The sequence below is a fragment of the Salmo trutta genome, chromosome 13, assembly GCF_901001165.1.
Source record: "Salmo trutta chromosome 13, fSalTru1.1, whole genome shotgun sequence".
In the NCBI taxonomy this organism is placed as follows: Eukaryota; Metazoa; Chordata; class Actinopteri; order Salmoniformes; family Salmonidae; genus Salmo; species Salmo trutta.
In genome coordinates this window covers 23,609,374-23,634,369 of record NC_042969.1, presented here as the reverse complement: position 1 = coordinate 23,634,369, position 24,996 = coordinate 23,609,374, and the positions used below count along the sequence as shown (strand labels likewise).

The window sequence follows — 24,996 nt, the reverse complement described above, 5'->3', positions numbered from 1 at the left end:
TTTTCACCTCAATAAAATGGCTACATCAACAATAGTTTGACATGCCAACATAGAAAAGAAGAGTTTAGAAATGAAAAGAACACCGTAAAACAAACAAAGTGGGCACTTACAGTGAGGGAAAAAAGTATTTGATCCCCTGCTGATTTTGTACATTTGCCCACTGACAAAGAAATGATCAGTCTATAATTTTAATGGTAGGTTTATTTGAACAGTGAGAGAGAATAATAACCAACAAATCCAGAAAAACGCATGTCAAAAAATGTTATAAATTGATTTGCATTTTAATGAGGGAAATAAGTATTTGACCCCTCTGCAAAACATGACTTAGTACTTGGTGGCAAAACCCTTGTTGGCAATCACAGAGGTCAGACGTTTCTTGTAGTTGGCCACCAGGTTTGCACACATCTCAGGAGGGATTTTATCCCACTCCTCTTTGCAGATCTTCTCCAAGTCATTAAGGTTTCAAGGCTGACGTTTGCAACTCGAACCTTCAGCTCCCTCCACAGATTTTCTATGGGATTAAGGTCTGGAGACGGGCTAGGCCACTCCAGGACCTTAATGTGCTTCTTCTTGAGCCACTCCTTTGTTGCCTTGGCCGTGTGTTTTGGGTCATTGTCATGCTGGAATACCCATCCACGACCCATTTTCAATGCCCTGGCTGAGGGAAGGAGGTTCTCACCCAAGATTTGACCGTACATGGCCCCGTCCATCGTCCCTTTGATGCGGTGAAGTTGTCCTGTCCCCTTAGCAGAAAAACACCCCCAAAGCATAATGTTCCCACCTCCATGTTTAACGGTAGGGATGGTGTTCTTGGGGTCATAGGCAACATTCCTCCTCCTTCAAACACAGCGAGTTGAGTTGATGCCAAAGAGCTCCATTTTGGTCTCATCTGACCACAACACTTTCACCAGTTGTCCTCTGAATCATTCAGATGTTCATTGGCAAACTTCAGACGGGCATGTATATCTGCTTTCTTGAGCAGGGCGACCTTGCGGGCGCTGCAGGATTTCAGTCCTTCACGGCGTAGTGTGTTACCAATTGTTTTCTTGGTGACTATGGTCACAGCTGCCTTGAGATCATTGACAAGATCCTCCCGTGTAGTTCTGGGCTGATTCCTCACCGTTCTCATGATCATTGCAACTCCACGAGGTGAGATCTTGCATGGAGCCCCAGGCCGAGGGAGATTGACAGTTCTTTTGTGTTTCTTCCATTTGCGAATAATCTCACCAACTGTTGTCACCTTCTCACCAAGCTGCTTGGCGATGGTTTTGTAGCCCATTCCAGCCTTGTGTAAGTCTACAATCTTGTCCCTGACATCCTTGGAGAGCTCTTTGGTCTTGGCCATGGTGGAGAGTTTGGAATCTGATTGATTGATTGCGTCTGTGGACAGGTGTCTTTTATACAGGTAACAAACTGAGATTAGGAGCACTCCCTTTAAGAGTGTGCTCCTAATCTCAGCTCGTTACCTGTATAAAAGACACCTGGGAGCCAGAAATCTTTCTGATTGAGAGGGGGTCAAATACTTATTTCCCTCATTAAATGCAAATCAATCTATAACATTTTTGACATGCGTTTTTCTGGATTTTTTTGTTGTTATTCTGTCTCTCACTGTTCAAATAAACTTACCATTAAAATTAAAGACTGATCATTTCTTTGTCAGTGGGCAAACGTACAAAATCAGCAGGGGATCAAATACTTTTTTCCCTCACTGTACCTGCTTCACTGACTGGTGCGCAGAAAAAGGGATACATTGTGGGAGCTTGGGAACAAAAATGTAGCTGAACGTCATTCTAAGGGACTTGTATGGTTCAGTGAGAAACTCGAATGGCGAAGAATATGGGATTAGCAGCTATGCCGACATGTCAACAACCCCCCTCTCAGTTTGGCATGGAAAATATAGAAGGACACAGAATTCACAATGAGCAATTATGTGCTTGTAGGCATAATTAAAAAGTTGAGGAAAGAGGGGTACGACAAACCACGCAGCCATAACTGAACACGACATGCAGCTCATCAAACAATCCAAGGCTCTGGACACTGAAACACCTGAGGGTTTGGTGAGCAAAGTGTGGTTTGATGTTCAACTTCATTTTGGCCAATGTACAGACGAGAACAGTCTACAGTCAGCGAATCTCTCGTTTTACGTACCCACAAAAAGCCAGGATCCGCAGGAGAAGAACAGGGAGAGTGGACAGGGATTCATGTTTGAACTGCTGGGTGATCCCCTCTGCCCGGTAGCTTCCCTTAAGAAGTAGCTGTCCCTCCTTCCCTCCGACGCCCCGGCGTTGTACCTCCACCCGAAACAGAAAACAGTTAACGGATACATATGGTACTTAACTGTTAACTAGCTAGCTGAATCTAATTTACCCTGGCAATATAACTGGTAGCTTTGTAGACCTAACTATTAGCTAACGTTATTTTGTCGCATATGTTTCTGGTACACAAAAGAGCCGATGGGAGTGAACACCCTCGCAACATTGCTGCCAAAGTTCTGCAAAATAGCTGGCCCGTCGCAGATTTACACAAACCACTGCTTCCGTACCACCATGATCCAGAAACTGTCAGATGCCGGTCTAGAGGCACGGGAAATAATGTCTGTCTGTGGACACAGATCCGAAACATCTCTTCACAGTTACTGGAGGCCAAATCTGGATGAGAGGAAGCGGTGGAGCACTATTCTATCTGACAACACAGCAGCAGCTCCCCCAGCTAAAAGAACGGCTTCCATTTCCAGCAGTGTGGAGCCAACAAACGACAACATCTGCAAGCCAACAACCAATGATAACACGGGACAATTTTTTCATTTGTGCACGATAAATGGCAACATTCAGATCAACGTGAATAAATAATTGCCGTGTGTTAGTCACTGTAGAAGTAGCGCTTATGCTCGGTTTTTGCATACATTTAATGTAAGTTAGCTAGCCTAGCCTGTGGTTATGTTACATAGCAACCAGTCTAGCAACATGACTGTTGTCCAGTCTACTTTTTCTGGCGGGAATGTATTTATTATGAATTTATTAATTAAAGCAACATTTTCAATGTAGATGTGTCGTTCCTTGCCTTGCTGTGTTGGCAACCGGTTTTTACAAGAAATAAGGCACCTCTGGGGTTTGTGGAATATGGCCTATATACCACGGCTAAGGGCTGTATCCAGGCACTCCGCGTTGCATTTTGCATAAGAACAACCCTTAGCCGTAGTATATAGGCCATATACCACACCGCCTCAAGCCTTACTGCTTAATTAAAACCTCTTAAGGATCCGCCCCTTTTTTTAAATTTTTGCCTAAAATGACAGCCAAATCTAACTGCCTGTAGCTCAGGCTCTGAAGCAAGGATATGCATATTCGTGATACTATTTGAAAGGTAACACTTTAACGTTTGGGAAATGTGAAAGGAATGTAGGAGAATATAACACATTAGATCTGATAAAAGATAATACAAAGAAAAAAACAAAAATTTTTTTGTACCATCATCTTTGAAATGCAAGACAAAGGCCATAATGTATTATTCCAGCCCGGGTGCAATTTCAATTGTGGCCACAAGATGGCACCAGTGTATGTGCAAAGTTTTAGACTAATCCAATGAACCATTGCATTTCTGATCAAAATGTTGTGTCAAGACTGCCCAAATGTGCCTAATTTGTTTATTAAGAACTTTTCAAGTTCAAAACTGTGCACACTCCTCAAACAATAGCATGGTATTATTTCACTGTAATAGCTACTGTAAATTGGACAGTGCAGTTAGATTAACAATAATTTAAGCTTTCTGCCAATATCAGATATGTCTATGTCCGGGGAAATGTTCTTGTTACTTGCAACCTCATGCTAATCGCATTAGCCTACGTTAGCTCAGCCATCCCGTGGGGAACCCACCGATCCTGTAGTTTTAAATAGACCACAGACAGCCCACTCTTTATTCATTTTTTGTATTTTTCTTCTTTCTCTCTTTCTGTTTTTATTTCTCTATTTCTCTATTTTTTCTTCTTCGTCTCTCTCACATACACACAGGCCTGTAAACACAGGTGGCAGGTAACCAAGTGGTTAGAGCATTGGGCCAGTAACTGAAAGGTTGCTAGTTCGAATACCTGAGTCGACTAGGTGAAAAGATCTGTCTTTGAGCTAGGCACTGAACCATAATTGCTCCAGGTTTACTGTCAATAATGGCTGGTCCATACTGTGACCCCACTCACCGAGGGTGTCTCAGGTGGAGTGGGATATGCAAAAAAAAAACATTTCCATTTCACAATTTTACAGGTTCCACACTTGTACATGTGTGAAACAGGACAAATATAAGCTCCCCCTATTTGACCTTTGACAGGACCCCCCTCCCTAGTTTGGCTTCAATTGAGTGCAAATCCTCTGGAAATACCCACTTCAGCCACCTGGCTTTTTTCTTCTCCTGGTTCCTTCCGCTGACATCTGTTCAGTATTACCAGGGTAATGACTGGTAGTTTGTTCAAAGTTCTGCCCAATCTAAGATGCTGCACAACAGCCTAGGTCATAGAAAACACAACTTGAAACACATTTCCCTCATAGAGCTTCTTTTGTTTTTCTAACTCGGGGGAGTGGCTGACTGGGCCGGAGTGAGTGTCTCTGTAGTGTAGCTAGATCGCTAAGCGCAAGCTTGCTGCTCGACTGCCTGCTGGCCGGGGTTTTATTGTGTTTTTGCTATGATGTCATCACACTGTTTGTCAGATGACATCATTCTTTCTGAAAACACTTTTTGATAGTTTATGAGTCTGAAGGAAGCTAGGGGATTGGATGTTTTTTCAGTGTTGAATTGAATTGAAAGATGATATATATATATATATATACACAACTTTTTGGATATTATGCCATTATATGCAGAGAGCAAAACTGCATATCGCCATATCTACACAGTATATATATATGGCGATATGGCGATATGCGATTTTGCTCTCTGCATATAATGGCATAATATCCAAAGTTGTGTTTGTGTCCTAACAAAGAGTAATAGTATACCTGATACACTCTGCCTTTAATACATCCTAGTTCTTAATAAAAAAAATGACATCATTTGACTAAGCAATATTTATTTTTTGATATATTCCCATATTGATAATAACAGTTTTTTATTTGACCTGACTGCTGTTGTGTGTCTTTCTGCAGAATGCTTGAGGATGACCTGAAGATCAGCAGTGACGAGGAAGATACTGAACAGCAGGTAAGATCCATCAACTACCATCTAATTACAGTATACTCTCTGTGAATATCTCCGTCTGTGGTCTCGTTCTGAGTATCTCTGTCTGTGGTCTCGTTCTGAGTATCTCTGTCTGTGGTCTCGTTCTGAGTATCTCTGTCTGTGGTGTGTGGTTTCGTTTGAGTATACAGTTGAAGTCGGAGGTTTACATACACCTTAGCCAAATACATTTAAACTCAGTTTTTCACAATTCCTGACATTTAATCCTAGTAAAAATGTCCTGTCTTAGGTCAGTTAGGATCATCACTTTATTTAAAAAATGTGAAATGTCAGAATAATAGTAGAGAGAATGATTTATTTCAGCTTTTATTTATTTTATCACATTCCCAGTGGGTCAGAAGTTTACATATACTCAATTAGTATTTGGTAGCATTGCCTTTAAATTGTTTAACTTGGGTCAAACATCATTTCGGGTAGCCTTCCACAAGCTTCCCACAATAAGTTGGGTGAATTTTGGCCCATTCCTCCTGACAGAGCTGGTGTAACTGAGTCAGGTTTGTAGGCCTCCTTGCTCGCACACACTTTTTCGGTTCTGCCCACAAATGTTCTATAGGATTGAGGTCAGGACTTTGTGATGGCCACTCCAATACCTTGACTGTGTTGTCCTTAAGCCATTTTGCCACAACTTTGTAGATGTCACAAAGTAGATGTCCTAACCGACCTGCCAAAACTATAGTTTGTTAACAAGAAATTTATGGAGTGGTTGAAAAACGAGTTTTAATGACTCCAACCTAAGTGTATGTAAACTTCCGACTTCAACTGTATCTGTGTGTGGTGTCGTTCTGAGCCAGATAATAACAGAACCGTTAGATGAGTAAATTAGCGATGGCTCTCTCATTGTGCTTCTTGGTATTGTTCACATAGCTATCATCCAATCAGGACCTTTGAGCCGTTGGTAGTTTAATGATAGTTATTACACATTAAAGTCATTATACACGGGGCTCTACTAGTGCTCTACTAACAGTAACACACTCCCATATCTGTGTGTGTGTGTGTGTGTGGGGGGGGGGGGGGGGGGGGGGGGGGGGGGGTCGGTGCGCATCTCTGGATGTTTATAAGTGGCTTACTGCAAATGAGTCCATGGTACATTAGCATGCTGTCATCGCCTTCAGTATAGCAGCAGTGTCTGTCCCCAAATAAACACACACACTAGTCTGCCTGATCCCCCTACTTCCTGTTTCATACACAACAACACAGATAAAAAACCAAGCACTTCCCCTCCTTATTTAAGCAAGAAGGGTCAGCCCGCACACAAGCGTACACTTCAGTTAACCCCAACAACAACTGCTCCCTGTGCACCAATGACGTGGACCTATTTTGGTTGAAGGCATTCAGTTCTACAACTGACTAGGTATCTTTTTCCCTTCCCTATTTCCCTTCCCTTCCCTACACGTACACACACACACACACACACACACACACACACACATATACAGCTTCAGTGGATCAGCGTGCTCCAGCACAAGTGACTCAGTGCAGTAGAGAGGGAAGATATAAGGATAATATATTCGATATAGAAGCAGGAGTGGGTTGGGGAGAAGCTGGAGGGAGCTGGGGAGAAGCAGGAGGGAACTGGGGGGAAGCTGGAGGGAGCTGGAGCGAAGCAGGAGGGAGCTGGGAAGAAGCTGGAGGGAGCTGGGGAGAAGCAGGAGTGCGCTGGGGAGAAGCTGGAGGGAGCTAGGGAAAAGCAGGATGGGGCTGGGGAGAAGAAGGAGAGGGCTGGGGAGAAGCAGGAGGGGGATGGGGAGAAGCAGGAGGGTAATGGGGAGAAGCAGGAGGGGGATGGGGAGAAGCAGGAAGGGGCTCGGGAGAAGCAGGAGAGGGCTGGGGAGAAGCAGGAGGGGGATGGGGAGAAGCAGGAAGGGGCTCGGGAGAAGCAGGAGGGGGCTGGGGAGAAGCAGGAGGGGGATGGGGAGAAGCAGGAGGGGGATGGGGAGAAGCAGGAAGGGGCTCGGGAGAAGAAGGAAGGGGCTGGGGAGAAGCAGGAGGGGGCTGGGGAGAAGCAGGAGGGGGATGGGGAGAAGCAGGAGGGGGCTGGGGAGAAGCAGGAGGGAGCTGGGGAAAGAAGGAGGGGGATGGGGAGAAGCAGGAGGGGGGCTGGGGAGAAGCAGGAGGGAGCTGGGGAGACGAAGGAGGGAGATGGGGAGAAGCAGGAGGGGGCTGGGGAGAAGCCGTAGCAGGCATTTTGTGCCTGTATAGTGCCTCTAAAGCAATTAGCATCAGCCCAGGCTCTCTGCCGTCTTTTTCACTCTCTCATCCCTTTCTCTCTCCTCTCGTCTCTCCCATCTCTCTTTTTTCTCCCTCTCCATCTCCCTCTCCATTTTCGTCTCCGTCTCCCTCCCCTTTCTGTCCTTCTCTCCTATCCTTGTGTGTTGCACACAGTCCAGCTCTGGTGCTGTTATGACAATTGACAGAGTAGAAAGGTCAGCCTTGCCCTACCTCAGACAAATCACCTGGCACTGAGGGGTAGGGCTGTGGTCCTCGGTGGGTAGAGGGGGGCCAGGAGGGGGCCGAGGAACATGCTGTGGCCAGACTACCACCTCTGACCTCGCTGTTATTCAGCTACCTGGTACTATTCATCAGCTACCTGGTACTATTAATCAGCTACCTGGTACTATTCATCAGCTACCTGGTACTATTCATCAGCTACCTGGTGCTATTCATCAGCTACCTGGTACTATTCATCAGCTACCTGGTGCTATTCATCAGCTACCTGGTACTATTCATCAGCTACCTGGTACTATTCACTAGCTATGTGGTACTACTCATCAGCTACCTAGTAATGTTCATCAGCTACCTGGTACTATTCATCAGCTACCTGGTACTATTTATCAGCTACCTGGTGATATTCATCAGCTACCTGGTGCTATTCATCAGCTACCTGGTACTATTCATCAGCTACCTGGTGCTATTCATCAGCTACCTGGTACTATTCATCAGCTACTTGGTGCTATTCATCAGCTACCTGGTGCTATTCATCAGCTACCTGGTACTATTCATCAGCTACCTGGTACTATTCATCAGCTACCTGGTGCTATTCATCAGCTACCTGGTACTATTAATCAGCTACCTGGTGCTATTCATCAGCTACCTGGTACTATTCATCAGCTACCTGGTACTATTAATCAGCTACCTGGTACTATTAATCAGCTACCTGGTACTATTCATCAGCTACCTGGTACTATTCATCAGCTACCTGGTACTATTCATCAGCTACCTGGTACTATTCATCAGCTACCTGGTGATATTCATCAGCTACCTGGTGCTATTCATCAGCTACCTGGTACTATTCATCAGCTACCTGGTGCTATTCATCAGCTACCTGGTACTATTCATCAGCTACCTGGTACTATTCATCGGTGACCAACACCTCACACCATTTTGTTACTTTTCCTCTGTAAAAGTACTTCCTTCCCTCTCCCATTTGTCTACCGGAATTCACTGGAGATTTTCTGGCTGTGTGTGTATTTTAGAAGAAAAAAAATTATACTCAATTGTGAGAATGTTCCATTGCTCAGTTCAGCAGCAGCACAAAGGAGCATTGAGGACTGTTCTTAATTAGCCAGGGTTTTGTTGCCCAGTTTCTTCAGAAAATACCACAGTGAAAGGGCCAACCAAATGAAAACATTCTCCCCTAAATCAACAGCCATGTTGTCATTCAGATGTCCCGGTGGATTAAGAAGAAATCTAGTCTTCACAAACAGTGGTGTTTTTATTTACGTTAGCTGGCTTTCTCCCTAATGATAAAACAGCTCTCCCTACCCAGAATGAATAGGATACTGCTGTGATCACCATAGATGGAGGGGAAACTAATGGAAGTATTTTGACAAGGGGTATCGAAGTTCAGTGACATCATTGAGAGAGAGACACAGAGAGTGAGATACACACAGACAGAGGAGACACACACAGCCAGAGGAGAGACACACACACAGACAGAGGAGAGACACACAGAGACACACACAGAGACACACACAGAGAGGCACACACACAGTGACACACACAGAGAGCCACACAGAGAGACAGAGACACACAGAGAGACACACAGAGACACACAGAGAGACTCAGAGATACACAGAGAGAGACATAGAGAGACACACAGAGAGAGACACACAGACAGATGAAGGTGGATGGGTGAGTGAAGAGGATTGTTCGTCTGATTGATATCAAATGCTGATCTATAGCAAACCTTTATACCTTCTCATTTAGCATGATCTCACAACAGCGCTAATGCCTCTCAATCACACCACCACAGGTTGAAAACAAATTGTGGGTATACATCACTGTCTGTCTGTTGGAATTATCTGTATCTCTATAGCTGCAGGCAATGAGCCAGTAAAGTCAATAGAAGTGCATCACTCTCTTTGTCTTTTGAATATTGTTGAATTCCTTAAAACATTCATGAAAATCCTGCTTTGAGCTGTGTTGCATTCCTCTTGGTGATACAGAAAAGCACTTGATCATGTCTGGCCTTTTTAGGCTAATTTGATCATCACCAGCACAGCTCCTCCAGCCCTCCCTTTCTCCTTAGCGATAACCACCTCCTGCGTTTCCCACACAAGTACATGCACACACACACACACACACACACACACACACACACACACACACACACACACACACACACACACACACACACACACACACACACACACACACACACACACACACACACACACACACAGACACACACACACACACACACACACAAACAACCCCTGAAATGAATGTCCAAAGTCGCCTCATAAGCATGAAAAAAGCTCCAGCAGCCATTTAAACAGTTTGCCAGAGTACAAACTAGCAGCCATGCCCCCAGCTGCGTTGCCTAGCAACCCGGGAATGGGGAAGAAGGATGGAAGCTGCCCAAATCCCCGTGGAGAGGGAAACAGCAGTAAGATGATCTGACTTGTTTCATCTGATATACTGTGAAGATCACTGGCTGCTTTCATCAATGATAAATGGACTGTACACAGATCAATGGTCACAGCAATAACCTTAGCCTTGCCAGTGTGTTGCTGTGGGCCTGTCTGTGTCTTGGTGGTAGCCTGGACAGGTTGTAGTGGTGGGCCTGTTTGTGTCTTGGTGGTAGCCTGGACAGGTTGTAGTGGTGGGCCTGTCTGTGTCTTGGTGGTAGCCTGGACAGGTTGTAGTGGTGGGCCTGTCTGTGTCTTGGTGGTAGCCTGGACAGGTTGTAGTGGTGAGCCTGTCTGTGTCTTGGTGGTAGCCTGGACAGGTTGTAGTGGTGGGCCTGTCTGTGTCTTGGTGGTGGCCTGGACAGGTTGTGGTGGTGAGCCTGTCTGTGTCTTGGTGGTAGCCTGGACAGGATATAGTGGTGGGCCTGTCTGTGTCTTGGTGGTAGCCTGGACAGGTTGTGGTGGTGGGCCTGTCTGTGTCTTGGTGGTAGCTTGGACAGGTTGTAGTGGTGGGCCTGTCTGTGTCTTGGTGGTAGCCTGGACAGGTTGTGGTGGTGGGCCTGTCTGTGTCTTGGTGGTAGCCTGGACAGGTTGTGGTGGTGGTGGCCAAAAGCTTTACCACTCTGTGCCAAGGGGTTTTATTTGTATACCTTGCTCAAGCACTCTTTAACTTGTCACTAATCAGCATGTTGTGGGCTACTTCACAGTGCGGGCTACATCACAGTGTGGGCTATATCACAGTGCGGGCCACATCACAGTGCGGGCTACATCACAGTGCGGGCTACATCACAGTGCGGGCTACATCACAGTGTGGGGTACATCATATTTTCAGGACTATAGAAATACAGTAGCAGTGACAGTCCTCATCGGAGCGGAAACACTTCAATGTTAATTTGTTTGTTACAATGTGTTGTTGTCTTTGTATATGGAATACATGGGGGAGAGGGGGGCAACAAATCCTCATAGTATTAAATTGCTGTCACCTGTCTGTGCTTCCAATCAGTGTCAGGTGTCAGTGATGTAGGTTTAAATCAAATAGTAGTAGGTCTCTAAAACCTTCTATGCTATGTTGTTGAGCTCTAGAACCTTCTCTGCCACTCTAGTAGGTCTCCAAGACCGTCTCTGTTATTGTAGTAGGTCTCTAAAACTCTCTATTCTACTGTAGTAGATCTCTTAAACCCTCTCTGCTACTCTAATAGGCCTCTAAAACTCTCTATTCTACTGTAGTAGATCTCTAAAACCCTCTATTCAACTGTAGTGGGTCTCTAAAACCCTCTCTGCTACTCTAATAGGTCTCTAAAACCCTCTATTCTACTGTAGTGGGTCTCTAAAACCCTCTCTGCTACTCTAATAGGTCTCTAAAACCGTCTATTCTACTGTAGTGGGTCTCTAAAACCCTCTCTGCTACTCTAATAGGTCTCTAAAACCCTCTATTCTACTGTAGTGGGTCTCTAAAACCCTCTCTGCTACTCTAATAGGTCTCTAAAACCCTCTATTCTACTGTAGTGGGTCTCTAAAACCCTCTCTGCTACTCTAATAGGCCTCTAAAACTCTCTATTCTACTGTAGTAGGTCTCTAAAACCCTCTCTGCTACTCTAATAGGCCTCTAAAACCATCTATTCTACTGTAGTAGATCTCTAAAACCCTCTCTGCTACTCTAATAGGTCTCTAAAACCATCTATTTTACTCTAATAGGTCTCTAAAACCCTCTATTCTACTGTAGTAGATCTCTAAAACCCTCTCTGCTACTCTAATAGGTCTCTAAAACCCTCTCTGCTACTCTAATAGGCCTCTAAAACCATCTATTCTACTGTAGTAGAGCTCTAAAAACCTCTCTGCTACTCTAATAGGCCTCTAAAACCATCTATTCTACTGTAGTAGGTCTCTAAAACCCTCTCTGCTACTCTAATAGGTCTCTAAAACCCTCTATTCTACTGTAGTAGATCTCTAAAACCCTCTCTGCTACTCTAATAGGTCTCTAAAACCCTCTATTCTACTGTAGTAGATCTCTAAAACCCTCTCTGCTACTCTAATAGGCCTCTAAAACTCTCTATTCTACTGTAGTAGATCTCTAAAACCCTCTCTGCTACTCTAATAGGTCTCTAAAACCCTCTATTCTACTGTAGTAGATCTCTAAAACCCTCTCTGCTACTCTAATAGGCCTCTAAAACTCTCTATTCTACTGTAGTAGATCTCTAAAACCCTCTCTGCTACTCTAATAGGTCTCTAAAACCCACTATTCTACTGTAGTAGATCTCTAAAACCCTCTCTGCTACTCTAATAGGTCTCTAAAACTATCTATTCTACTGTAGTAGGTCTCTAAAACCCTCTATTCTACTGTAGTAGATCTCTAAAACTCTCTATTCTAATGTAGTAGATCTCTAAAACCCTCTCTGCTACTCTAATAGGCCTCTAAAACTCTCTATTCTACTGTAGTAGATCTCTAAAACCCTCTCTGCTACTCTAATAGGCCTCTAAAACTCTCTATTCTACTGTAGTAGGTCTCTAAAACCCTCTATTCTACTGTAGTAGGTCTCTAAAACCCTCTATTCTACTGTAGTAGATCTCTAAAACCCTCTCTGCTACTCTAATAGGTCTCTAAAACCCTCTATTCTACTGTAGTAGATCTCTAAAACCCTCTCTGCTACTCTAATAGGTCTCTAAAACCCTCTATTCTACTGTAGTAGATCTCTAAAACCCTCTCTGCTACTCTAATAGGTCTCTAAAACCCACTATTCTACTGTAGTAGATCTCTAAAACCCTCTCTGCTACTCTAATAGGCCTCTAAAACCCACTATTCTACTGTAGTAGATCTCTAAAACCCTCTCTGCTACTCTAATAGGCCTCTAAAACTCTCTATTCTACTGTAGTAGATCTCTAAAACCCTCTCTGCTACTCTAATAGGTCTCTAAAACCCACTATTCTACTGTAGTAGATCTCTAAAAACCTCTCTGCTACTCTAATAGGCCTCTAAAACCATCTATTCTACTGTAGTAGGTCTCTAAAACCCTCTCTGCTACTCTAATAGGTCTCTAAAACCCTCTATTCTACTGTAGTAGATCTCTAAAACCCTCTCTGCTACTCTAATAGGTCTCTAAAACCCTCTATTCTACTGTAGTAGATCTCTAAAACCCTCTCTGCTACTCTAATAGGCCTCTAAAACTCTCTATTCTACTGTAGTAGATCTCTAAAACCCTCTCTGCTACTCTAATAGGTCTCTAAAACCCTCTATTCTACTGTAGTAGATCTCTAAAACCCTCTCTGCTACTCTAATAGGCCTCTAAAACTCTCTATTCTACTGTAGTAGATCTCTAAAACCCTCTCTGCTACTCTAATAGGTCTCTAAAACCCACTATTCTACTGTAGTAGATCTCTAAAACCCTCTCTGCTACTCTAATAGGTCTCTAAAACTATCTATTCTACTGTAGTAGGTCTCTAAAACCCTCTATTCTACTGTAGTAGATCTCTAAAACTCTCTATTCTACTGTAGTAGATCTTTAAAACCCTCTCTGCTACTCTAATAGGCCTCTAAAACTCTCTATTCTACTGTAGTAGATCTCTAAAACCCTCTCTGCTACTCTAATAGGCCTCTAAAACTCTCTATTCTACTGTAGTAGGTCTCTAAAACCCTCTATTCTACTGTAGTAGGTCTCTAAAACCCTCTATTCTACTGTAGTAGATCTCTAAAACCCTCTCTGCTACTCTAATAGGTCTCTAAAACCCTCTATTCTACTGTAGTAGATCTCTAAAACCCTCTCTGCTACTCTAATAGGTCTCTAAAACCCTCTATTCTACTGTAGTAGATCTCTAAAACCCTCTCTGCTACTCTAATAGGTCTCTAAAACCCACTATTCTACTGTAGTAGATCTCTAAAACCCTCTCTGCTACTCTAATAGGCCTCTAAAACCCACTATTCTACTGTAGTAGATCTCTAAAACCCTCTCTGCTACTCTAATAGGCCTCTAAAACTCTCTATTCTACTGTAGTAGATCTCTAAAACCCTCTCTGCTACTCTAATAGGTCTCTAAAACCCACTATTCTACTGTAGTAGATCTCTAAAACCCTCTCTGCTACTCTAATAGGCCTCTAAAACTCTCTATTCTACTGTAGTAGATCTCTAAAACCCTCTCTGCTACTCTAATAGCTCTCTAAAACCCACTATTCTACTGTAGTAGATCTCTAAAACCCTCTCTGCTACTCTAATAGGTCTCTAAAACCCTCTATTCTACTGTAGTAGATCTCTAAAAACCCTCTCTGCTAATGTAGTAGATCTCTAAAACCCTCTCTGCTACTCTAATAGGCCTCTAAAACCCTCTATTCTACTGTAGTAGGTCTCTAAAAACCCTCTCTGCTAATGTAGTAGGTCTCTAAAACCATCTATTCTACTGTAGTAGGTCTCTAAAACCCTCTATTCTACTGTAGTAGATCTCTAAAACCCTCTCTGCTACTCTAATAGGTCTCTAAAACCCTCTCTGCTACTCTAATAGGCCTCTAAAACCATCTATTCTACTGTAGTAGATCTCTAAAAACCTCTCTGCTACTCTAATAGGCCTCTAAAACCATCTATTCTACTGTAGTAGGTCTCTAAAACCCTCTCTGCTACTCTAATAGGTCTCTAAAACCCTCTATTCTACTGTAGTAGATCTCTAAAACTCTCTATTCTACTGTAGTAGATCTCTAAAACCCTCTCTGCTACTCTAATAGGTCTCTAAAACCCTCTATTCTACTGTAGTAGATCTCTAAAACCCTCTCTGCTACTCTAATAGGTCTCTAAAACCCTCTATTCTACTGTAGTAGATCTCTAAAACCCTCTCTGCTACTCTAATAGGCCTCTAAAACTCTCTATTCTACTGTAGTAGATCTCTAAAACCCTCTCTGCTACTCTAATAGGTCTCTAAAACCCACTATTCTACTGTAGTAGATCTCTAAAACCCTCTCTGCTACTCTAATAGGTCTCTAAAACTATCTATTCTACTGTAGTAGGTCTCTAAAACCCTCTATTCTACTGTAGTAGATCTCTAAAACTCTCTATTCTACTGTAGTAGATCTCTAAAACCCTCTCTGCTACTCTAATAGGTCTCTAAAACCCTCTATTCTACTGTAGTAGATCTCTAAAACCCTCTCTGCTACTCTAATAGGTCTCTAAAACCCTCTATTCTACTGTAGTAGATCTCTAAAACCCTCTCTGCTACTCTAATAGGTCTCTAAAACTCTCTATTCTACTGTAGTAGATCTCTAAAACCCTCTCTGCTACTCTAATAGGTCTCTAAAACCCACTATTCTACTGTAGTAGATCTCTAAAACCCTCTCTGCTACTCTAATAGGCCTCTAAAACTCTCTATTCTACTGTAGTAGATCTCTAAAACCCTCTCTGCTACTCTAATAGGTCTCTAAAACCCACTATTCTACTGTAGTAGATCTCTAAAACCCTCTCTGCTACTCTAATAGGCCTCTAAAACTCTCTATTCTACTGTAGTAGATCTCTAAAACCCTCTCTGCTACTCTAATAGGTCTCTAAAACCCACTATTCTACTGTAGTAGATCTCTAAAACCCTCTCTGCTACTCTAATAGGTCTCTAAAACCCTCTATTCTACTGTAGTAGATCTCTAAAAACCCTCTCTGCTAATGTAGTAGATCTCTAAAACCCTCTCTGCTACTCTAATAGGCCTCTAAAACCCTCTATTCTACTGTAGTAGGTCTCTAAAAACCCTCTCTGCTAATGTAGTAGGTCTCTAAAACCATCTATTCTACTGTAGTAGGTCTCTAAAACCCTCTATTCTACTGTAGTAGGTCTCTAAAAACCCTCTCTGCTAATGTAGTAGGTCTCTAAAATCCTCTCTGCTACTGTAGTGGGTCCCTAAAAACCCCTCTGCTAATCTGGTAGGTCTCTCAAACCCTCTCTGCTACTGTAGTTGGTTTCTAAAACCCTCTCTGCTGATCTGGTAGGTCTCTAAAACCCTCTCTGCTACTCTGGTAGGTCTCTAAAACCCTCTCTGCTACTGTAGTGGGTCTCTAAAACCCTCTCTGCTACTGTAGTAGGTCTCTAAAACCCTCTCTGCTACTGTAGTAGGTCTCTAAAACCCTGCCTGCTACTGTAGTATGTCCCTAAAACCCTCTATGTTACTCTAGTGGGTCTCTAAAAACCCCTCTGCTAATCTGGTAGGTCTCTAAAACCCTCTCTGCTAATCTGTTAGGTCTCTAAAACCCTATCTATTAATATGGTAGGTCTCTAAAACCCTCTCTGCTACTGTAGTCGGTCTCTAAAACCCACTTTGCTAATCTGGTAGGTCTCTAAAACCCACTTTGCTAATCTGGTAGGTCTCTAAAACCCTCTCCGCTACTGTAGTAGGTCTCTAAAACCCCCTCTGCTAATCTGGTAGGTCTCTAAAACCCTCTCTGCTAATCTGGTAGGTCTCTAAAACCCTTTCTGCTAATCTGGTAGGTCTCTAGAACCCTCTCTGTTAATATGGTAGATCTCTAAAACCCTCTCTGCTAATCTGGTATGTCTCTAAAACCCTGTCTGCTACTGTAGTATGTCCCTAAAACCCTCTATGTTACTCTAGTGGGTATCTAAAAACCCCTCTGCTAATGTAGTAGGTCTCTAAAACCCTCTCTGCTACTGAAGTGGGTCTCTAAAAACCCCTCTGCTAATCTGGTAGGTCTCTAAAACCCTCTCTGCTACTGTAGTGGGTCTCTAAAAACCCCTCTGTTAATTTGGTAGGTCTCTAAAACCTTCTCTGCTACTGCAGTAGGTCTCTAAAACCCTCTCTGCTAATCTGGTAGGTCTCTAAAACCCTCTCTGCTAATCTGGTAGGTCTCTAAAACCCTCTCTGCTAGTGTAGTAGATCTCTAAAACCCTCTCTGCTAATCTGGTTGGTCTCTAAAACCCTCTCTGCTACTGTAGTAGGTCCCTGCTACTTTAGTAGGTCTCTAAAACCCTCTTTGTTACTCTACTTGGTCTCTAAAAACCCATCCTTAGAAATCACACAGTTGTTTTTTCCTCCAACCAGCATTGATTGAGCGGTGTACGCCTCACTGATCTCTTTAATCATTCACATTCCTCCATTCAAAGAGAAGGGGGGGTGAACAGACGAAACAGACGAAGAGGAAAGTGCATGTTTGAGTGCCTATCTGTAGTCATCATGATGAGGCTGATTTCTTTCATCCTGGGCCGGGATTCATCCCTCCTGTTATCCTTCCTCCAGTTTGGGGCTATTTGTGCTGATCTCTCGGTGGTCCAGAGAGATGGGTATCACTATCCATCACATACTGCATGTTCTGTTCTGTACAGCAACTAACAGGACTGTGTTGTGTTACTGTTTTCACAGGCAGCTGAGAAGCCCAAGCCCAGAAGTACACCTCTCAGGTAAGTGGCAGATCATGATGAACTGGCAGCATTGTGTGGAAGTGTCTCTGTAATGCATATTATTGCAATGCATGGTATTGGATTGTAGTACATCCTGTTCTTTGCATAAGGGGTTGCAAATGATCAGTTCTGCACACAGATATGTAATCAGTAACTGTTTATATCACACTTCTTCAGATCATTGCTCTATATAGTTTAATTACATGTATCTTTCTCCGGTGTGTTGTAATTGTAAAGAGACATGATTTAGAGTGTGAAGATGAGGTTTATCGTCAGCAGATTGAAATTACTACACTGTAGAATTTAACAGAGAGGGAGAAAACAGGCTAAGTATAGAAATGTATAATTGCCTGCCGTATACACAGACAACTACGAGGTGTGATCCAGTGGCTGTTCTTCATGAATAATAATCGTGTAGAAAAGTAGCACAGAGGATGTACTAAATTTAAATACTGCTAGCATTTTATTTTATCGGTTTAGATATTATATGACCCGCAGGCCTGAAGCAGTTTTTCTCCCCTGTGTGGAGCAGAGCAGAGCTGCGCGGGTTGACGCCTTGTCTGGGCTCCCCAGTCTGAGTGCATTAATATGCATGGAGCAGGAGAAGTATGGGTGTTCTATCATCTCTAATCATGGGAGTATTATGGCTGCTGTGTGAATGGGCTCATTAAGGAAGACAGCGTGAAACATGGCCTCCAGCTCTTTCTCAGAAAGTGACTCTGGGACTGGAGATGCTGCGAGCACTCCCCCGGCTATGCCACCCCTGGACAACACACACACACACACTCATGTGTGTGCACACATACACGCACACACACACGCGCGCACACACACACACACACACACACGCTCGCGCACCTACAGTGCCTTCAGAAATTATTCATACCTCTTAAATTATTCCAATTTTTTTGTGTTACAGACGGATTTCAAAACGGATTAAATATTTGTTTTCTTCTCACTCATCTACACACAATACCCCATATTGACAAAGTGAAAACATGTTTTTTGAAATTTTTGCTAATTTATTGCAATATTAAATACAGAAAAAATTTATTTACATAAGTATTCACACACCTGAATCAATACATGTTAGAATCCCTTTTGGCAGTGATTACAGCTGTGAGTCTCTAAGAGCTTTGCACACCTGGATTGTAAAATATTTGCAAATGTTTCTTTTTTAATTCTATAAGCTCTGTCAAGTTTGTTGTTGATCCTTGCAAGATAGCCATTTTTCAAGTCTTGCCATAGATTTTTAAGCCAATTTAAGTAAAAACTGTAACTAGGCCACTCAGGAACATTCAATCTTGTCTTGGTAAGCAACTCCAGTGTATATTTGGCTTTGAGTTTTTGGTTATTGTCCTGCTGAAGGTGAATTTATCTCCCAGTGTCTGTTGGAACCAGGTTTTCCTGGTTAGCTCCTTTCCATTTATTTTTTATCCTGAAAAACTCCCCAGTCCTTAATGATTACAATCATACCCATAACATGATGCAGCCAACACCATGTTTAAAAATATGAAAACTGGTATTCAGTGATGTGTTGTGTTGGATTTGCCCCCAACATTTTTGGCAGTTTTACTTTAGTGCCTTATTGCAAACAGGATGCATGTTTTGGAAAAGTTGTATTCTGTACAGGCTACATTCGTATCACTCTGTCATTTATGTCAGTATTGTGGAGTATCTACAATGTTGCTGATCCTCAGTTTTGTCCTATCACAGCCATTAAACTCTGTAACTGTTTTAAAGTTACCATTAGCTTCATGGTGAAATTCCAGAGCGAATTCCTTCCTCTCCAGCAAATGAGTTAGGAAGGACACCTGTATCTTTATAGTGACTGGGTGTATTGATACACCTTCCAAATTGTAATAAATAACTTCAAAACATTTTTTTTTACCCATCTACCAATAGGTGCCCTTCTTTGCGAGGCATTGGAAAACCTCCCTGGTCTTTGTGGTTGAATCTGTGTTTGAAATTCACTGCTCGACTGAGGGACCTAACAGATAATTGTGTGTGTGGAGTACAGAGATGGGGTTAAATATGATGTTAAATACTATTAATGCACACAGAGTGAGTCCATGCAAATTATTATGTGACTTGTTAAGCACATTTTTACTCCTGAACTTATTTAGGCTTACACATACACGCACACACACACACACACATACAGTTGAAGTCGGAGGTTTACATACACCTTAGCCAAATACATTTAAACTCAGTTTTTCACAATTCCTGACATTTAATCCTCGTAATAATTCCCTGTTTTAGGTCAGTTAGGATTACCACTTTATTTTAAGAATTTGAAATGTTAGACAAATAGTAGAGAGAATGATTTATTTCAGCTTTTATTTCTTTCATCACATTCCCAGTGGGTCAGAAGTTTACATACTCTCAATTAGTATTTGGTAGCATTGCCTTTAAATTGTTTAACTTGGGTCAAACATCATTTCGGGTAGCCTTCCACAAGCTTCACACAATAAATTGGGTGAATTTTGGCCCATTCCTCCTGACAGAGCTGGTGTAACTGAGTCAGGTTTGTAGGCCTCCTTGCTCGCACACACTTTTTCAGTTCTGCCCACACATTTTCTATAGGATTGAGGTCAGGGCTTTGTGATGGCCACTCCAATACCTTGACTTTGTTGTCCTTAAGCTATTTTGCCACAACTTTGGAAGTATGCTTGGGGTCAATGTCCATTTGGAAGACCCATTTGCGTCCAAGCTTTAACTTCCTGACTCACGTCTTAATATGTTGCTTCACTATATCCACATCATTTTCCATCCTCATGTTGCCATCTATTTTGTGAAGTGCACCAGTCCCTCCTGCAGCAAAGCACCCCCACAATATGATGCTGCCACCCCCCGTACTTCACGGTTGGGATGGTGTTTTTCGGATTGCAAGCCTCCCCCTTTTTCCTCCAAACATAACGATGGTCATTATGGCCAAACAGTTCTATTTTTGTTTCATCAGACCAGAGGATATTTCTCCTAAAAGTATGATCTTTCTCCCCATGTGCAGTTGGAAACCATAGTCTGGCTTTTTTATGGTGGTTTTGGAGCAGTGGCTTCTTCCTTGCTGAGCGGCCTTTCAGGTTATGTCGATATAGGACTCGTTTTACTGTGGATATAGATACTTTTGTACCTGTTTCCTCCAGCATCTTCACAAGGTCCTTTGTTGTTGTTCTGGGATTGATTTGCACTTTTCGCACCAAGGCATGTTCATCTCTAGGAGACAGAACGCATCTCCTTCCTGAGCGGTATGACGGCTGCGTGGTCCCATGGTGTTTATACTTGCGTACTATTGTTTGTACAGATGAACGTGGTACCTTCAGGCATTTGGAAATTGCTCCCATGGATGAACCAGACTTGTGGAGGTCTCCAATTTTAAATACATCCACAGGCACACCTTCAATTGACTCAAATTATGTCAATTAGTCTATCAGAAGCTTCTAAAGCCATGACATCATTTTCTGGAATTCTCCAAGCTGTTTAAAGGCACAGTCAACTTAGTGTATGTAAACTTCTGACCCACTAGAATTGTGATGCAGTGAATTATAAGTGAAATAATCTGGCTGTAAGCAATTATTGGAAAAATTACTTGTCATGCGGAAAGTAGATGTCCAAACCGACTTGCCAAAACTAGTTTGTTAACAAGAAATTTGTGGAGTGGTTGAAAAACTAGTTCTAATGACTCCAACCTAAGTGTATGTAAACTTCCGACTTCAACTGTATATACATACACACATACACAGAAGAAAGCTACCCACAAGCTACCTCGGACAGCCCCCTAGTAGTACCCCCCAAATGTCATTGAGTGGCCCAGCTTGAGCCCGGTCTTGAACCTGATCGAACATCTCTGGAGAGACCTGAAAATAGCTGAGCAGCAATGCTCCCCATCCAACCCGACAGACCTTGAGAGGATCTACAGAGAAGAATGAGAAAAACTCCCCAAATACAGGTGTGCCAAGCTTGTAGCGTCATACCCAAGAAGACTCGAGGCTGTAATCGCTGCCAAAGGTGCTTCAACAAAGTACTGAGTAAAGGGTCTGAATACTTATGTAAATCTGATATTTCAGTTTTATGTTTTTGTTTGTTGCAAAAACAGCTTTTGCTTTGTCATTATGGGTTAGTGTGTGTAGATTGATAAGGGGAAAAAATTATTGAATCCATTTAAGAATAAGGCTGCAACTAAGAAAATGTGGTTTGAATACTTTCCAAATGCACTGTATACTATCCAGCACTACTACACACAACTCATAATACTATACACAACCCCTGAAACTACACACAACCCCTAATACTACACACAACTCCTGAAACTACACACAACTCCTGAAACTACACACAACTCCTAATACTACACACAACCCCTAATACTACACACAACCCCTAATACTACACACAACCCCATATAACTACACACAACCCCTAATACTACACACAACTCCTGAAACTACACACAACTCCTGAAACTACACACAACCCCTAATACTACACACACCCCCTAATACTACACACAACCCCTAATACTACACACAACCCCATAACACTACACACAACCCCCATGACACTACACACAACCCCAAGCTCTATTCACGACCCCTAACACTACATACAACTCCATAGCACTACACACAGCCCCATGACACTACACACAACCCCTAGCACTACACATAACCCCTAATACTACACACAACCCCTAGTACTACACACAACCCCTAGCACTACACACAACCCCTAATACTACACCTGCATTGCTTGCTGTTTGGGGTTTTAGGCTGGGTTTCTGTACAGCACTTTGAGATATCAGCTGATGTAAGAAGGGCTATATAAATACATTTGATTTGATTTGATTGGATTTGAACCCCTAATACTACACACAACCCCTAGCACTACACACAACCCCTAATACTACACACAACCCCTAGCACAACACACAATCCCTAATACTACACACAACCCCATAACACTACGCACAACCCCATGACACTACACACAGCCCCTAGCACGACACACAATCCCTAATACTACACACAACCCCTAGCACGACACACAATCCCTAATACTACACACAACCCCATAACACTACACACAACCCCATGACACTACACACAGCCCCTAGCACGACACATAATCCCTAATACTACACACAACCCCTAGCACGACACACAATCCCTAATACTACACACAACCCCTAACACTACACCCACCCCCTAGCACTACACACAACCCCTAATACTACACACAACCCCATGACACTACACACAACCCCTAACACGACACACAACCCCTAATACTAAACACAACCCCTAATACTACACACAACCTCTAGCGCTACACACAACCCCTAATACTAAACACAACCCCTAACACTACACCCACCCCCTAGCACGACACACAATCCCTAATACTACACAGAGCCCTTAACACTTCACACAACCCCTAATACTACACACAACCCCTAATACTACACACAACCCCTATCATTACACACAACCCCTAATACTACACACAACCCCTATCATTACACACAACCCCTAATACTACACACAACCAGTAATACCACACACAACCCCATAACACTACACACAACCCCTAGCACTACACACAACCACTAATACTACACAACCCCTAACGTTACACACAACCCCTAGCACTACACACAACCACTAATACTACACAACCCCTAACGTTACACACAACCCCTAGCACTACACACAACCACTAATACTACACAACCCCTAACGTTACACACAACCCCTAACATTACACACAACCCTTGGCACTACACACAACCACTAATTCTACACACAACCCCTGACGCTACACACAACCCCTGACGCTACACACAACCACTAATTTTACACACAACCCCTAACGCTACACACAACCCCTACATGCAGCTCCTCATCACCAAACCGCCCCTTACCTTATAAGTGCTCTCAGGGTACAGATACTCATTCTGCTCCCAGAATCCATTATCCAACAGACCTTTCATCCCCCTGAGTTGTGCACACAGTTCAAATTCTACAGTACCATTCATGTGTGTAATGCGTGTATACACCCAGGCTCCCACCAAAAGGAACAATATTATTGAATGCATTCACTGATTAATTATACAAGTTTAGGCTATTTAAAGAGGTGATCATTGCTAGATTTTCCTCAGCCAAATGACAGTATATTATAGTGATGGTGGTGGTTTCGTTACAGTCTGGAAGAGCTGATGAACATTGATTTGAGGTGCAGCTCTGATGCAGAGGTCACCTGCTGGGAGGAAAATATATTGACTTCTTTATACGTACTGTTTTGTCCCTCTTCTCTTTAATTCTCTTCTCCATTTTAATACAGATGTAAAGATGAATTAATGTGTGACATCAAAGTGAAGTGTTTTGAATAGATCCATACTTTAAAACCTCTTAAGGATCCACCCTTTTTCTTTCAATTTTATCCGAAAATGACATACCCAAGTCGAACTGCCTACAACTCAGGCCCTGAAGCAAGGATATGCATATTATTGGTACCATTTGAAAGGAAACACTTTGAAGTTCGTGGAAATGTGAAAGGAATGTAGGAGAATATAACACAATAGATCTGGTAAAAGATAATACAAAGGATAAACCCACCGTTCTTTTGTATTTTTTTGTACCATCGTATTTGAAATGCAAGAGAAAGGCCATAATGTATTATTCCAGCCCAGGTGCAATTTAGATTTTGGCCACTAAATGGCAGCAGTGTATGTGCAATGTTTTAGACTGATCCAATGAACCATTGCATTTCTGTTCAAACTTTTGTATGAAGACTGGCCAAATGTGCCTAATTTGTTTTTTTTTATAACTTTTCATGTTCAAAATTGAGCACTCTCCTAAAACAATAGCATGGTATTATTTCACTGTAATAGCTACTGTAAATTGGACATTGCAGTTAGATTAACAAGAATTTAAGCTTTCTGCCAATATCAGATATGTCAATGTCCTGGGAAATGTTCTTGTTACTTACAACCTCATGCTAATCACATTAGCCTACGTTAGCTCAAACGTCCCGTGGAAGGGACACCGATCCCGAATTAATAGCCATGCAGTTCAAATCTCTCGCTCTGAACACACTGACTGACTGTGACTATAATTGGGGAAAGCCTTTAGGCAGATGCTGCTTTACTAGCTATTGTAGTTGTTTTTGTTTTTGCTATCTGACAGGGCTTCTATTGTGCTCTTCTGTCGTACGCTTGTGTGCCCCGTTGCCAGGGGGCACAGGGGGGCAGTGCCCCAGCTGAGGAATGTGCCAATTAAAATCTCTCCTTCAGATGATTCCTGGGCTGAGGGCTCTTCACAGATCATGGTTGTGCCAGCTCTCAGGATGAACCAACTGGCATGGCCATGGCCACACATGGGGGTGGGCATGGCCCCCGTCTCAGAGTTTGAGTGCTGATTTTGGATCAGTTTAGCTTTTTAGCTCATAATAAATAAGATTACATGGACAGGGCGGAGCTGATCCTAGATCAGCACCCTTAC

General features: G+C 42.8%; 1 protein-coding gene across 1 annotated transcript in view; it reads left to right on the top strand.

Annotated features, from left to right (window-relative positions):
• aff2 (AF4/FMR2 family, member 2) overlaps nt 1–24,996 on the top strand; it is a 328,554-nt gene that overhangs the window by 224,534 nt on the left and 79,024 nt on the right. The window contains exons 9-10 of the mRNA XM_029770596.1: nt 5,130–5,184; nt 17,460–17,497. Coding sequence (XP_029626456.1) covers nt 5,130–5,184; nt 17,460–17,497 — 93 coding nt within the window. The remainder of the gene's footprint in view (nt 1–5,129; nt 5,185–17,459; nt 17,498–24,996) is intronic.